Source organism: Antechinus flavipes, chromosome 2, assembly GCF_016432865.1.
Source record: "Antechinus flavipes isolate AdamAnt ecotype Samford, QLD, Australia chromosome 2, AdamAnt_v2, whole genome shotgun sequence".
In the NCBI taxonomy this organism is placed as follows: Eukaryota; Metazoa; Chordata; class Mammalia; order Dasyuromorphia; family Dasyuridae; genus Antechinus; species Antechinus flavipes.
In genome coordinates this window covers 257906480-257922543 of record NC_067399.1, presented here as the reverse complement: position 1 = coordinate 257922543, position 16064 = coordinate 257906480, and the positions used below count along the sequence as shown (strand labels likewise).

General features: G+C 40.2%; 1 protein-coding gene across 1 annotated transcript in view; it reads left to right on the top strand.

Moving 5' to 3' along the window:
• The window catches only part of CACNA1B (calcium voltage-gated channel subunit alpha1 B), a 252680-nt gene that overhangs the window by 178628 nt on the left and 57988 nt on the right, over positions 1 to 16064 (top strand). Inside the window, exons 29-32 of the mRNA XM_051976837.1 lie at positions 3932 to 4133; positions 5904 to 6068; positions 7180 to 7290; positions 9182 to 9265. Of these exons, the coding sequence (XP_051832797.1) occupies positions 3932 to 4133; positions 5904 to 6068; positions 7180 to 7290; positions 9182 to 9265 (562 nt within the window). The remainder of the gene's footprint in view (positions 1 to 3931; positions 4134 to 5903; positions 6069 to 7179; positions 7291 to 9181; positions 9266 to 16064) is intronic.

Genomic DNA, 16064 nt, shown 5'->3' with positions numbered 1-16064 from the left:
CTCTTTCTCTCTCTCTTTTAAAATAATAGCTTTTTATTTTCAAAATATATGCAAAGATAGTTTTCAACATTCATCCCTGCAAAACCTTACGTACCAAATTTTTCTCCCTTACTTCCTCCTACCCTTCCCCTAGACAGCAAGTAATCCAATGCATGTTAAACATGTGCAATTCTTCTATGCATAGTTCCACAATTATCAGCTGCACAACAAAAATCATATCAAAAATGGGGGAAAAAATGAAAAAGAAAACAAAAAGCAAGCAAAATACTAGGTTGTGATACACATTCAATCCCCACTCTGGATGCATATGGTTCTCTCCCTCACAAGTCTATTGGAATTGGCCTGAATCTTCTCGTTGTTGAAAAGAGCCACACCCATTAGAACTGATCATCACATTTATTTTTCTTGTTTCTGTGTACGTTGTTCTCTGGAATCTACTCACTTCACAACATCAATTCACATAAGTCTCTCTAGGCCTTTCTGAAATCATCCTGCTGATCTGAACCCAGGTCTTGACATCATGAACAATATTATGTTATATGTACCATTGTATATGTACCAGTGTATAATATATGTTATGCCATGCTACCTTTGTTTATTTATTTACTTTGTTTAATGAATTGTTTTAATCAACAACATCAAAAGCCTAACTAGAAAATATGCAATATGTTTCACTATCTTTATTTATTTTAACATAATATTTCCCTCCCAATTACATGTTAAAACAATTTTAAAACATTTTTCTGTATAGGGGCTAATGTTTTGAGTTCCAAATTCTAACCCTTTCTCCTTCCCTGAAGTGGTAAGCAATCTGATATCATCTTGCCTTTTTAAAGATTTCAGGCATGAGCATAGTAAGAGGGGAGAGGGCTGCAAGAAAATTTGATCTTAATATGCATTTTCATACATGATTCCAAGAGATGGAGAGCTTTTAAGTATCCTTTTTGAATAATTCACAGAAGATCATTGATTTACAGCTGGGATGGATTGTAGGGCCCATCTAATTAAACATTTTCACTCTTGAGAAAACTGAGGCACAAAGAGATTTCACAGATCACACAGGTAGTAAGTAGCAGAGTCAGAATTTGAACTCAGGTTTTTTGACTCCAACTCTAACACATCGTGCATCATGTTAAAGAGTTAGTTGGCCTAAAAATATTTTTTAACGCTTACACTGGAGCAGGCACTGTGCTAACCAAGATGTGTTGCCACAAAAAAACAGCTCTCTTTTTTGCTCTCCTGGGAATTGGTTTGAAATGTTTGCCAACACAAAGAGGGTCTAAACTCTGGCTAGGGAACAAGCCCCAGGGAGAGGTCAGTACTCACATATGGTAATAACCCTTATCAACACAAATGTCCCTTAATGTAACCCTTAGGAGACTAGGAACAGTCCCCTGCAGGGTACCAAATCCTGCTTTTCTGACTCCCAATTTTGAAGAGGCTAGGAAAAAATGGAAAAATGACAAGAAGAATAAAGATGAAGAGAAGGATGGCCTATGCTTGCTGGCTCAAGACATTGATCCACATCATATTATGATCTGGTCCTAGATTGTGTCCATCTAAAGAATATGATGTAGTGTGTCCAATAATGAGTTTGAATTCTGCCTCAGGTGTTTATTAGCTGTATGACCCTGGGCAAGGCATTCACTCTCTGAGCTTCAATTTTCACATCTGAAAATGGAGATAATAATCATACCTGACTCATAAATGTGTTGCAAGAATCAAATGAGATTCTATCTGCAAAAAACAACAATCAAAAACCTTAAAGCATAATCTAAATGTGAACTATTATTATTATTAGAGAAAGTATAATCATGCTATCAGACAAAGCAAAAATGAAAATTTAAACATTGAGAAAGATAGAGAATATTAAATAGTTAAAGGAAGTATAGATAATAAACCAATATCAGTACTAAACTTACATGTGTCTACTGGTGTATCATTGAAATTCATAATGATCATAATGATGACCAAAACAAAAAATACAATATAACTGCAAGAAGCTTTTAATATTCCTCTATCAACACTGAAAAAATCTAAAAGAAAGAGAAATAAAAAAGAAATTACAGAACTGAACAAATTGTTGGAGAATTACCTAAAAGATGGTATCTTTTGAATAGGAATATTAAAGAAAATACTTATTTCTCAGAACTGATATCTTTACAAAAAAAAACCATGTGCTAAGACACAAAAAAATTACAAATTTATTTTTTCTTTCTTTCTTTTGCTGAGTTAATTGGGGTTAAGTGACTTACCCAGGGTCACACAGCTAGGAAGTATTAAGTGTCTGAGACCACATTTGAACTCAGGTCCTCTATTCACTGTGCCACTTAGCTGTCCCAAAATGATAAATTTCTAAAGGAAATACTAATTACATCTTTTATGGACCATAATGTGATATAAAATAATAATTAATACAGGGAATGAAAACAAAAGTTACAGATCTAAATGAACATTTAAAGACATTTTGAGCATTAGTGTGTCAAAGAATAAATTCTATTAAAAAAGAATAACTGAAAAAGAATGACAGTAAAAAGACTATATACCAAAAATTTCTGGGATTTAACAAAAAGTCCTCAGAGTGAAAAAATCATCTTTCAAAATACACATCAACAAAGGATAAAAGAGTTAATTAACCAAATTTGTAGTACTGAAAATTTTTTTTTAAAGAGATTCAATAAGGTTTTTTTTTTTTTAAATTTAATAATAATTTTGTATTGACAGAATCCATGCCAGGATAATTTTTACACAGCATTATCCCTTGCAATCACTTATGTTTCGTTTTTTCCCCTCCCTCCCTCCTCCCCCCCCCCCCAAGATGGCAAGCAGTCCTATATATGTTAAATATGTAGCAGTATATCCTAGATACAATACATATTTGCAGAACCGAACAGTTCTCCCACTGCACAGGGAGAATTGGATTCAGAAGGTAAAAATAACTCGGGAAGAAAATCAAAAATCAAATAGTTCACATTCATTTCCCAGTATTCCTTCTTTGGGTGTAGCTGTTTCTGTCCATCATTTATCCAATGAAACTCAGTTAAGTCTCTTTGTCAGAGAAATCCACTTCCATCAGAATACATCCTCATACAATAGCGTTGTCGAAGTGTATAATGATCTCCTGGTTCTGCTCATCTCACTTAGCATCAGTCCATGTAGGTCTCTCCAAGCCTCTCTGTATTCATCCTGCTGGTCATTCCTTACAGAGCAATAATATTCCATAACATTCATATACCACAATTTACCCAGCCATTCTCCAATTGATGGGCATCCATTCATTTTCCAGTTTCTAGCCACTACAAACAGGGCTGCTACAAACATTTTGGCACATACCGGTCCCTTTCCCTTTTTTAGTATCTCTTTGGGGTATAAGCCCAATAGAAACACTGCTGGATCAAAGGGTATGCACAGTTTGATAACTTTTTGGGCATAATTCCAGATTGCTCTCCAGAATGGCTGGATTCGTTCACAATTCCACCAACAATGCATCAGTGTCCCCGTTTTCCCGCATCCCCTCCAACATTCATCATTATTTTTTCCTGTCATCTTAGCCAATCTGACAGGTGTGTAGTGATATCTCAGAGTTGTCTTAATTTGCATTTCTCTGATCAATAGTGATTTGGAACACTCTTTCATGTGAGTGGTAATAGTTTCAATTTCTTCATCTGAAAATTGTCTGTTCATATCCTTTGACCATTTATCAAGTAGTACTGAAAATTAAAGAAAAACAAACCCCAAAATGAAATTTTGAAAATCGCAGAAGAAATGCAGAAGATTTAATGGCAGAACTAGGAATATAATCTGGCTCTTTTGACTCCTAGTCCAGTGATCTTTCTGCTGCCCCACATTCAACAGGGGGGAGTTATTTCCTAAATGCAGGTTCTACCTTGTGTCCCAGAAGCTACCTCTTCTTCTCTTTTTTTGTTTCCAGGGTACTGAAACATTCGGTGGATGCAACATATGAAGAACAGGGTCCGAGTCCTGGCTTCCGGATGGAACTGTCAATCTTCTACGTGGTCTACTTTGTTGTGTTTCCCTTTTTCTTCGTCAATATCTTTGTGGCATTGATCATCATCACCTTCCAGGAGCAGGGAGACAAAGTGATGTCAGAATGCAGCTTGGAGAAGAATGAGGTACCTTGTGAGTCCTGGCCTTCCACAGAGGAACCCCAGCAGGTGGTGAGGGGAGAGTTCCTGGCTGACATCTGGGGCTGATGAGGAGGTCTTTCTCCTTCCACCTCAGCAGCACCAGGTTCTTGGTAATGTGTGTCCATGCACCTGGGGCTACAAACCATCTGTGTGTTTTGTTCCTTATTTTTAAACCAGGGTTGATTTGTAGAGAAACCCATTGGATTTGATATGACAGAAAAATAGTAATTTCTCTGTGTGCTGCTTCTTGGGTAGGAAACTATTTTGTCTCTGGGAGCATGGCTCTTTCCATCAGTCTTTGCATAAGACACCTAGATCCCACATGAAAAATTCCTCGTCTGCTCATGGGCACAATCAGTAATGGCTGCCCCTGTGAGAGTACGATCATGCCTTTTGATTGAGGACAGGGACTCTCTAATGTGGTACGGTAATAAGGGGGAATGCTTTGGTGCCCGTGGGCTCTCTGTGAGGAGGTAGTCTACTTTTCTGCCTTCTAGCTCTGGGTTTTACCTTGATGACTCTATCAGGCGAGGAAACAGAGGCTTGTGTTGCTGAAGGAAGTAGCATTGTTGCTAAAAATCTGATCCTCCTTTAAAGCACCTTTTATTGGAAAGTAACACTAGCTAGATTATCTCCCTATACCTCTGCACCACCACCCCTTCCCTGTCCCAAATCCAGGACTGAGTAGGATTAGAATCTGACAGATTTAAGGCAAGTCCATATTTTAATTAGGGTCAAAACTGCGGCCTATTGCCTGAGTTTTGAAGAGTTCCTGGGCATCATATTGTACCCCTTTCTTAGAGGCAAAGGCATAAAGCAAATTGGCCATGCCATGAGTAGCACTGATTTATGGCCCTGACTGAAGCGCTCACAGTCTCCTGGCCCCTCTCACTTCTGATTGTAAACTCTATTATCCAAGCTTGACTAAGAACCTTTAGTGGTCCCTGGGATTCTCCCCTCCTCAAAAATCATTTTGTTTGGGACCCGTTCTGCTTAACAGCTATAGACCCTTCAGGTGCCAGCCTATATCGGACTCCTGGCATTTACATATTACAGCGGATGCTGCCATCACAGGAATAGCAATGTAGTATAGAAAAGGCACTGGTTTGGAAGTCAGAGGACCTGAGTTCAAATTCCTGCTCTTCTATTACTTGGACAAGATCACATGTGTAATGAGTGATCAAATCATTTCGGTTTTTGAGCGGAATATAATGGCAATAATAATACTAGTACCTCTAGCCCCATGGGGGTGGTTATGGGGCTAAAAAGATAATGTAACTGTATAAAAACATGCAGTTTGTAAACAAACTGTAAAACTCCATATCCTTCTAATTCAGGGGTCCTCAAACTTTTTAAAAAGGGGGCCAGTTCACTGTCCCTCAGACTGTTGGAGGGCTAGACCAAAGTAAAAACAAAAACTCTGTTTTGTGGGCTTTTGAATAAAGAAACTTTATAGCCCTGCATCCTCAGCTGCCATGTCTGGCCCACGGGCCATAGTTTGAGGACTCCTGTCCTCAAGGGGCAACTACCTTCACGAGGGGCACTGGTCCTGAGGAAAGAGGCAGTAGAGCTTCTCTGGGAAGCCCAGTGGCCAGGCGCTTTCAGGTGTTGGCTGCCAGCAGTCTGGAGGGATAAGGGCACCAGAGATGCTGGGAAAGGTTTTTAGTTCTCTCTCTTCACCTTTTCAGAGGAGATGCGCTTCCCTTTGCCGCTGGCTCCTCCAAGCTCACTGTGCTGTCCCCTCTCTCCCTGCAGAGGGCTTGCATAGACTTTGCCATCAGTGCCAAGCCCCTGACCCGTTACATGCCTCAGAACAAGCAGTCCTTCCAGTACAAGACATGGACCTTTGTGGTGTCTCCACCCTTTGAGTATTTCATCATGGCCATGATCGCCCTCAACACGGCCGTCTTGATGATGAAGGTGAGTGATCTCACATCCCTAGAGCATGTGCTGCTTTTGATGCTGGCCCAGCATGGGCAGGTGAAGTCATGTGAGAAAGAGGGATTCCCTTAGGAAAAGTTGGGACTTTCTGCTGTCTTGTGAAAAGGAAATTCAATTTCGTCAATAGATACTTATTAAGTGCTTCTCTTGTGTGAAGTACATGTGAGGGAAATGAGTATCTGACTTCAATTGTCTCAGTGTTGATGATTCAGCCCTTTTGTTGTATTAGTACAGATTGGTTGTTGCTGCAAACTATGAGATAGTTGAAAAAACTGTGGAGTTGAAGTTGGAGGACCTGAGTCCCCTTTTCTAGATCTTAGTTTTCTTCTCTGTACAGCGAGAGAATTGAATTAGATCAGAAACTGGCAAACTATGAGCATGGGCCTGTTTTTATGCAATTTTTGAGCTAAGAATTTTTTTTTTCATTTTAAAATAAATGAACTGATATTTGTGAAAATATGTACAGAAGAATTGTACATGTTTATATATATTGGATTACTTAATGTCTAGGGGAGGGGGTAAGGGGAAGGGAGGGAAAAATCTGGAACACAAGGTTTTGCAAAGTGAATGTTGAAAATTATCCATGTCTATATTTTAAAAATAAAAAAATTAATAAAAAAAAAGAAATAAAATAAAATAAATGAGCCAGACTTGGTCCTTGGATTGTGGTTTGCTGATTTCTAGACTAGATGATGCTACTGATGGTGCAGTGGAATGAGTGCCAGGCCTGGAGGCAGAAATTCATTTTTATGTGTTCAAATCCTACCTTAGAAACCTATTAGCTGCATGACCTGGGCGAGTCACTTAACACTGTTTGCCTCAGTTTCCTCATCTGTAAAATGAGCTGGAGAAGGAAATTACCACTTCAGTGTCTTTGCCAAGAAAATTCCAAATGGGGTTACAAGATGTTGGACATAATTGAAAAAATGACTAAATCACAACAAAAAGACTGGATGACCTCTGAAATCCATTCCAGTTTTAGTCCTATGATCCTAAGAATCTCAGGACTTGCCCAGGCAAGTTAACTTTTTATCATGTTCTGTATTTCCCCCCCTTTAATAGCTAGCCTTCTCTTTCCTCTCCCTGCTAGTTCTATGGTGCCCCCTATGAGTATGAAATGATGCTGAAGGGCTTGAATATTGTATTCACTTCAATGTTCTCTATGGAGTGTGTGCTGAAGATCATCGCCTTTGGGGTGCTGGTAAGCTGTCTATCCATCTCTTTCTACTGATCATTCTTAAGTGCATGCTAGGTACAAGTATCCTGTGCTCAGTGCTGGGAATAAAGGGGTGGAATATGACACAGCCTGTGTCCTTAAGGAACTTCTAGTCTTACATATTTACAAATTGTTAAACTAGAAAGAGAATGGGATTTGACATCAGAAGCCCTGGGTTCAAGTGCTATGTACCACTTACTACTTATATAATTTTGTCCAAGTCATTCAAATTCTCTGGGCTTTTGTTTCATTATCTTTAAGATGAAGAGGTTGATTTAGATGAGCTCTAAGCTCCCTCAAGTTCTAAATCTATTGTCTTGTGAAAATTAGTAAAATACAAAGTAGCATGTGATAAGGACAAAGATCCAGATAAAGAAAGGTCCAGGCAAAGCATTCTAAGAATTTTGGGGAATCCAAAGCAATCCCAAAAGACTTTGGACAGAAAATGCCATTTGCATCCAGAAAAACAGCTAAGGAGACCGAATGTAAATCACTTCTTTTTTCTGTTTTTTTTTTTTTTAATCTCTCCCATGGTTTTTTCCTTTTGCTCTGATTTTTCTTTCCCAACATGATTCATAAAGTAATGTACATTAAAAAAATAAAATAAATTTACTAGGAAAAAAAGAACTTCGGGGAAGAGGATATCATTCTTAATTGAGGAATTAAGGAAGGCTTTATGGAGGACATGGCAAGTGCTTGCTCTAGGCTTTGAGGGAAGATAAAAATTTGAACAGATAGAAATGTGAAGGGAGGGCATTCCAGAGGATGAAATGGCTTTCACAGAGGTATAGGAGTAGTGGTATTTGAGGTATTCATGGTGAAGAAATAGAGCTAGAAAGTGTAAGATATAGAATGATAGCTTGAGATGTTAACATGTTAACAGTGAGAGAGAAACAGAGACAGAAACAGAGAGATCCTTTATTAGGTGGAAACTCATTAATCTTCTGAGATGGAGGAAAAAGAGGCAAAGATGGGTGAGGACAAAAAGAGGAGTTCTAGGGCATGTGGGGCCCTGTCTGTAACTGCAGGTTAATTCTTATGGCCAGGCCTGGGTTTCCTCCTTAAAAAATGAATATTCTAATGCTGGGATATGGTGGATTCCAAAAGAAGTCATGGCTTCACTAGCATATTGAAATTTAAGTTTTAGGGAGGAGCTTGGTACGATACTTGGGGAACTCAAATGAGGAGATGGCCAAATACCCATCCTAAATGGCTAAGTCCAAACCTTAAAACCCTCCTCTTGGGCCAACTAATGGGGCAATGGATAGAGTTCAGGAAGATTCAATCCCTGAGTTCAAATCTGGCCTCAGATGCTTACTAGCTGGATGATCTTGACCAAGTCACTTAGTTGTGTTTGCCTCATTTTCCTCATCTGCAAAATGAGCTGGAGAAAGAAATGGCAAACCATTCCAGTGTCTTTGCCAAGAAAACCCTAAAGAGTCAGATATTACTGAAATGACTGAACAAGTTCTTAGCCTATTATCTACCAGAAATGAATTTGTTCAGCCAGTTGAGATATGGATATATCCACATTTACATTTCTAATCAGGGGACCCTGGCCACATAAATGTGTGTTCCTGTAGCTCCTAATGTTCATGTGGTAATTTTAGCCACACTCTTCTATTTAAAATTTGGGAATGCCCCGTTAACACTAAAAAGCCTTTCTTTGTTAGTAGCCAGATGTGGATTCTATTCATTTTTTGACTTGTACCCCTAGCTAACAATTTAATGAGTGACTCACTGTGGTCATCTAAAGTTCTTAGGTTTGTCAACTTCTTACCTCCTACTCCCATCCCAATGTTACTAACTCCGTTTTTCATTTAATTCTATAATTTCACCGTCAGTCAGACAACATTCCTGTTTTTTTTTCTCCTAGAATTATTTCAGAGATGCCTGGAATGTTTTTGATTTTGTAACAGTATTGGGAAGTATTACTGATATTTTAGTAACAGAGATTGCGGTAAGTATGATTTCTTTTCTCTTCCTCTATGTCAGGAAAAAAAAAATTCCCTTCCTAAATGTGTTCTCCTCATTCCTCTGTCCCTCCCAGAGGCACTCCAGGATTGGCAATAGCTTCCTCTTCTAGAGAAGACTGGCACCCACCTGAGCTCTTCCTTTTCGGGAAGATTGGGGTTGCTTTCTTTTAAGAGGAGTCAGAAGTGGGAAGTTAACTCTCAGCTTAGTTTAATAGGTTCCTGAATGAGGGTGTAGGTAAGATGGTAAAAATGAACTCAAGAGCTGAGTGGCTGATTGGTGAATTTGATCAGTGCATGATCAGTCATAGCAGAAGAAATTCCCATACTCAAGGGATTAACTGAGATTTTCAAGGGGTTAACTGAGTGGTGCAATGGAGAACTGAGAGTGGGCCAAAGACTTCTCAGCTCAACTGCCCACAGGTGTAAGGGGAGCTGAGATGCAAGAGAATAGATGAGGCAGAATCCCATAGTGACAGCCATTTGTACCTCCCAGAAGAAAGGAAAAGACCCCTTCCACCAACAGCTGAAGTCTAAGAGGAAGTCTAGGTCAATGGATCAAATACTGAGCAAAGGATGCTGTCTCAGGGAGCCTTCAGTAGTAATTGGTAGCCATCTCTAGCCTTATGAAAGGACCAGTGGCTCTTTCAGTCTTGTGTCCTTTGGCCTCTGAAAGTCTGTCTGAGTGGGCTTTGATTCTAAACAAAGGAAGATTGTAGATACCAGACCTGCAGGAAGATAGTACCCGTTTCCCTGCACCTGGGCTGGCTCTCTCAGCAGGTGGCAGCAGACAGTGAAACAATTCTCTCCTTCCCCAATTCCCGCCCCTAGCTGTTTCCTCTCCAAGCTTCCTGATGTCAGAATGTTAAGTGCATCCTTCATTACTTTGACTAAAGTCTTTGCTCCCTATGAAAATGTAAGTACTTCTGGAAAAACTTCTCTATGTGATTTTTTGAGTTCTTTACACAATAGTGTGAATGAGTTAGTGTGATTGGTCCTTGAAAGAAGGTTTTGTTGGAGTCTGAATATAGGAATAACCTCGGGGCACTGTGGAAGGACTATGAAGAAGAGCAGGAATGGAGGTGAGAAGGATCTAAGACAGAAATTTCACTTGTGCTTCTTGAGTCTTGGGAAGAGTGACCAGGAGCTTAGCCCAGATCTGGTGTAGAAGGAACATTTTAAGCAGGATTTAAGCAAAGGATTCCCTTCTCTCTGTGCCCATAGAATCTCAGAGTTGCAAGGTACCTCAACTGCCATTTAGTCCAATCCAGACTTAGCATGTGCCCTACAAGTGGTCATCCATTTTGCTCTCTAAGACTTCCAATGAAAGGCTCATACTCTTAGCCCCCCAGTAGTAGCTGAGCCCACTTTTAAGACAGCTTTAATTGATTTGGAAGTCTTTCCCAGCATCAAACCCTTATTTGCTTCTTTACTATTTCTGCCCCTTGCCTCTGGTTCTGTCACCTGGGGCCAAAGCATAGCAAGTCTAACGTTCCTTTTTCGTGATAGCACTTCAGACATTTGAAGTCTTAGCAGATGTCATGATAAAATTCTCATTTGGAGAATTAAGGTTCCCAAACAGCTTCTACCTCCAGAGCAGAGCATTTTGGACCCTTATGGGATTCATGCTTTACTGCACTTCACTTTGTGGTGTGTGCACAGTCTTAATTTCTTGTGGAGTCATAGATGCTGAAGGTCTAAGTATCTGTCCAGAAATGTTCTTCTTGGCCCTCTCTCAAGGGTACTCTCTTTTTGTCTTTAACCTTTCTCCAAATTGGCAAATTGGCAAATTGGCGGCTTCTCCAAAAAGGTCAGTTGCTATCCTCAATATTTCTAGGATCTCTATAGATTATCCTCATTCCTGATCATTACTGCTAATATCGTAGTCACAAGGTTTCATCAATGTATTTTCCCATCAATAAACCAGTCACTAAAACATTTGAAATATTATCTAAAATATTTATTAAAAATGCAGTATAAACATAATATTTATACGACATTTAATACATAAATCTGAATCACACACTCCCACCAATGCATATTGCATATATATATATATATATGCATATTGCATATATATATATATATTTATATTTATAAAGAGAGAGGGAGAGAGAGAGAGTAGACACAATTTTTGAGTCCTAGGATGCTGAAGCATACATGTAGGGAATTCATGTGGCAAAGACAACTCACAACTCTGGAACTGTAGTCTTCAATATTTTTTTTTTTGTCTTGGAAACAGTCCATAAAAGTTTCTTGATGAGCATAGCTTCTGTGTGAGCAAATGTTTCCATTTGCTGAGCTGATGCATGTTTTGTTGGACTAACACCTCATTAGGCACAGCATCTGAGCTGGACAAAAAAGTCTGTTAAGTTTCTTCCCTAGTGTTCCATCCTCCCAGCTTTTCCTCTTGCTTAGCTTAGGTTTGCTGACAGCAATTGTAATATCCATCACTTTCAACTTCAGGCTTAATGATAACTTTGGCTGAAGTAATATTATACATTTCTTAAGAAAAGACTGCAACTCTGAACCTAATATTGGCAAAAAATCTCTTCATCTCTGCTTCTTTGGCAGGATTCTTCTCTTTCTTCCTGTTTCTTCCTTATTTTTCCTTTCAATAAATAATAACAACATGTACAAAGCAGAGAAGGATCTTTGGACTTCTCTTTTTCTCAATGGTAAACAGCAGTAGGGAACAAAAGTATCTTCTTTCCACTCTTTCTCAATAAGTCATATATAAAGAATGAACAACTGTCCTGCCATGCACATCGTTAGTTACTATCTCAGAATATTCGGAACTGCTTTTTTTCAGAACACTCAACCAGATCTGTCATGGTCCAACTCTCCTACTCTGTGAGGATGGCAACTTCAATGCAAAGACTAATCTATGTTGATCTTCCTTGGGAAACTCTTTCAACTTGGTCATAGTCATTGAAAGGAAAGATGACACTCTTTACTAATCTACTATGTTTCCAAGTTTAGCAAAATCTAAATAGGAGAGAAGGGGCTTCCAAGCCAAGGGAATTTCTGCTTTAGATCCCTCTCCAGCTGTTGGAGAGAATCCTATAGTCTTTTGCCATTTCTCATAAATCCAAGTATAATTTTGATTGTTGAGTAATCTCACCCTCAAATTTCAATAGTAGACATTTTTCTGAGCTGTTTCTTTAACTATAACAATCACTTTGCTTTACCTACGTAGTCATGACATGTTTAGTAAAAAAAACTTTAAACATTTCTTCATATCCTGAAGCTTCTGGGGCTATAAGATACATGAAAAAGCCCAGTCTTCAGCCTTCAGGAAGATCAGGACGATTCTTTATCTCTCTAGTGTATTCACTTCAGCCTTGTGGTCATTGCTAATATCTGTGGAACAGTCCTCCCTTCCCATGGTGGGACCGTGACCCAAGGACAAGGGCCACACAAGGCTGCCAGTTTTCTGCTACTTGTCTTTTGGCTTGCTCTTGGGTAAGCCATGGAAGGTTTCTACCCTCGTTCACCTCAGCCTCTGACAGAAGTAAGGAATCTAAGACTTTGATGCTTTAGAGTCTCTAAAAGATCAGTCTTTTTGCATGTGGAGAAATTTATGAGCTCCTTTATCTGACTGGAAAAACATATATCTGCTTAATCTTTGGCAAAAATCACTTTACCTTTTTTCCCCCCAGGCCTCAGTTTCCTCATCTTTGAAATGATAGTATTAGATTGGATAATCCCTAAGGAGTGTTCCAGCTCTAAGTCTATGCTCTTCAAAACAATCCATTTCTCAGACAAGAAAAAAATAAAATGGGACTGAATTTACTTACCTAAGAAATCCAGGGTTAAAACAAGTAAACAAACAAACCCCCTATTTTTTTAAGGAACAGATGGGCTAGTTTGGTTAAGTTATCAAAAATGGCCGTCAACACTGATCAGTTTCACCAAGTTAGGGTGCCATAGAGACATGAAGGTAGTATCTTCATGATCCTTGTAGGGGATCTTTCAAGGGAACTGGGTGTGGTGGGCTCCTGATTCCTTCTACAGTCAACATGGTGCAAAACCTTTTCTTCTAAGAACATGGAGGTTACTCAAGACATTTGGATAGAGTGGCTCCCTCCTTGGAAATCATGTTTATTTGGCTAAAATGCAGCCACCTCCATTGCTTGCAGGCTCAAGTGGTTCTGCATTTATTTCCTTTCCTTGTTGAACAGAAAAGAGTGACTAGTGCCTGCCTAAGGGGATCTTAGGATGATGGGGGTAAGGTGGAAGAAGGGGGACTGCAGGGAAGAAAGCATAAAATCCTGGTGAACAGTACAGACTACAAGCAGTTCACAGGGCTAACTTTTGGCTTTTCCCCTCCACTCTTTACAGAGATAGCCATGGTCCTCTTTGTTCTTTTCCAAGAGTTTGATGCTTCTTGTGTGCATCACCAAATCTCCACCCTGCCCATTCCACCCCAATTCTGAACATTCTATGTCCTAACCTAGTGTAAAGCCCACAGAGCAGGTAGAAAAATAATTTGGCCCAAACCTTCAGTGAACATCATTGCTCAAAACTATTGAGCAGGTACAACCCACTCCCATATGTCCTTCCTGGGAGTGATTTGGTCAGTAGAGGGATGAATGAGTTTCCAAATGAGGTGAGCTCCTCCTTTTCCAGGCCTCTGTTTGGTTTCCAAGATTGTAGTGTCCTCGCGCTGTTCATTGCCTGCTGAAAATTAGAATAACTTCTGTTTCTGGTAGAGTTATGGCCCTAGCTGCTTGCCAGACCTCCTATGGAAAGCAGATGGCCAGTTACATGGGCTGTGGATTCTAGGCTGGGTACCCCAAGAGGGAATTAAACTGGGCAATCTGAGCCATGGAAGCTCTGGACTCCAGTCCAGTCCTGTGTATTACCTTTAGTTCCCTGAGGAGTTCCAACCTAAACCCCTTTGTAGCCTTTCTGCCTCACCAAGTAAAGGTCAGATTCACAGTGTTTTCTCTTGGCTCAGATGTCTGTCAAACTTGATGTCCTTTATGGAAGTAGTTTTCTTTCTGGGACAAAACCTTTCATGTCATTTTCTTTACCCAAATGTGTAACTCAAGCCAATGAGATCCAATTGGACCTGCCCCTGGGAAAGAAGAGTGTATGAGGGTGTGTGTTTTGTGTTTATTTGTGTGTGTGTATTTTGTGTGTTTGTGTTTTGTGTGTGTGTGTGTGTGTGTGTGTGTGTGTGTGTGTGTTTGTGTGTTTGTGTTCTGTGTGTGTGTGTGTGTGTGTGAGTCAGAGGGCATTCAAAAGAAGCATCTCCAAGTTAGGATCAAACAACCATCAAATTCCGTCAAAATTTCTTTGCCTGGAAATAAAAACATTTGGTGTTCACAAAATGCCTTCAGATTTGCATTACAATTAGAAATGCAAAACTTCCCACCTATCTCTTGAACTTTAAGGTTTCTAAAGACAGGTTTTGATGTGATGCACTTTGAGAATGTGAATAATGACCCTCAATCATATAATCTTCCAGTGAAGTTTTCAGAGTTTGAGTTTTTTACTTGTCCTGATGACTCATTTTCTCTATTGTTTTCTGTTTTGTTCCTTATTTTCCTTAACCTACCTGCTGAATCACGCCATCCAATCAACATACAATGCGAAAACCCATGTCTCCGTCTGTATGTTGTGCGCCTGCTGCCAAAAAATACCCCACTTTGTAAATAATCTTGCCAATGTCCATCCATGAAAACATCACATATAGGAAACGGTTGGTTTCATGAATTTTAACAGTTCTTACAATTTTCTGTTTTGATTTGATCGTCTTTCTGTTTACTTTCCTCCCCTTTGGTTCTTTAACCGCAGCATTCCCTTGCACCGGCGAGGCTCAGTATGTGTGTGTCTTGCGCTGTTGTCCTGGACCCAGCTGGCTTTCTTCTGCCTTCTCTCTCACTTTGGCTTGTTGGGCCCTAAGAACTGGCAGAAGCTCCCAGCAGGCACGAGGCTCTATGCAGCAGCTGTGTCTTTTCAAAGGATGCCGGGAAACAACCATAGGCATTATTTTGGTCTAGTCTCTAGGTAGGGGGTGGACAGGGTTTAGCTGGCCCTGGAGCTGGAAAGGGCTCAGCTCTTGGGAAAGACCTCCTCCGCTGTGAAGGCTGCCTCTGTACTGGCTTGCTCAGCCCTCTTTCTCCTGGCTGTTGTACACGGCCTAGCCAGGAGGGCAGGCTGCTTCTGCCCTGGGTGTTTCTGTTGCACAATTGCTGTCACCTCCTTAGATTGTGTTCTAGTCTCTCTTTCTGGCCCGGCCACAGAAATTTTCACCTCCATTTAGCCAGAAACAGAAAATACACCTCCAGGAAAGGGAGAATAGGATGAACTGAAGCTTCTTGGAAGCATGGGTGGAAATAGCCAGTGTGCCAGAATATCAGCAGAGACTTCTCTGAGCACAGAAACCAGAAGCAAGCTGGATGCAGATGTGTGAGAGGGACAGCACCAGTATGATTTCTCCATTATCTACATTAGTTGTGGGGACTTGGCAACTACCTGAGGCGTGATCTGGACCGGCGATACCACAGTAGTCTCCTAGAGTTACCAGGCAGAGGAAGAGATCCAAAGCCAGCTCCCCAGCTTCTCCCCGCCCTCCCTTGATCTTCTGATAGATGTGAATTTTACAGTTATCAACAAATACAGACATTTCAACATACAAAGAACAAGAAAGAAGAAACTGGAAGAAAAAACAGCAACTGTGGCACTTGATTTTTTCAGGACTCTGCTCAAGTGATCTCTGCTCCGAGGAACACATTTTCTGCTCGATCACTTTTCACCCCCCAAAAGCCAGTTTTG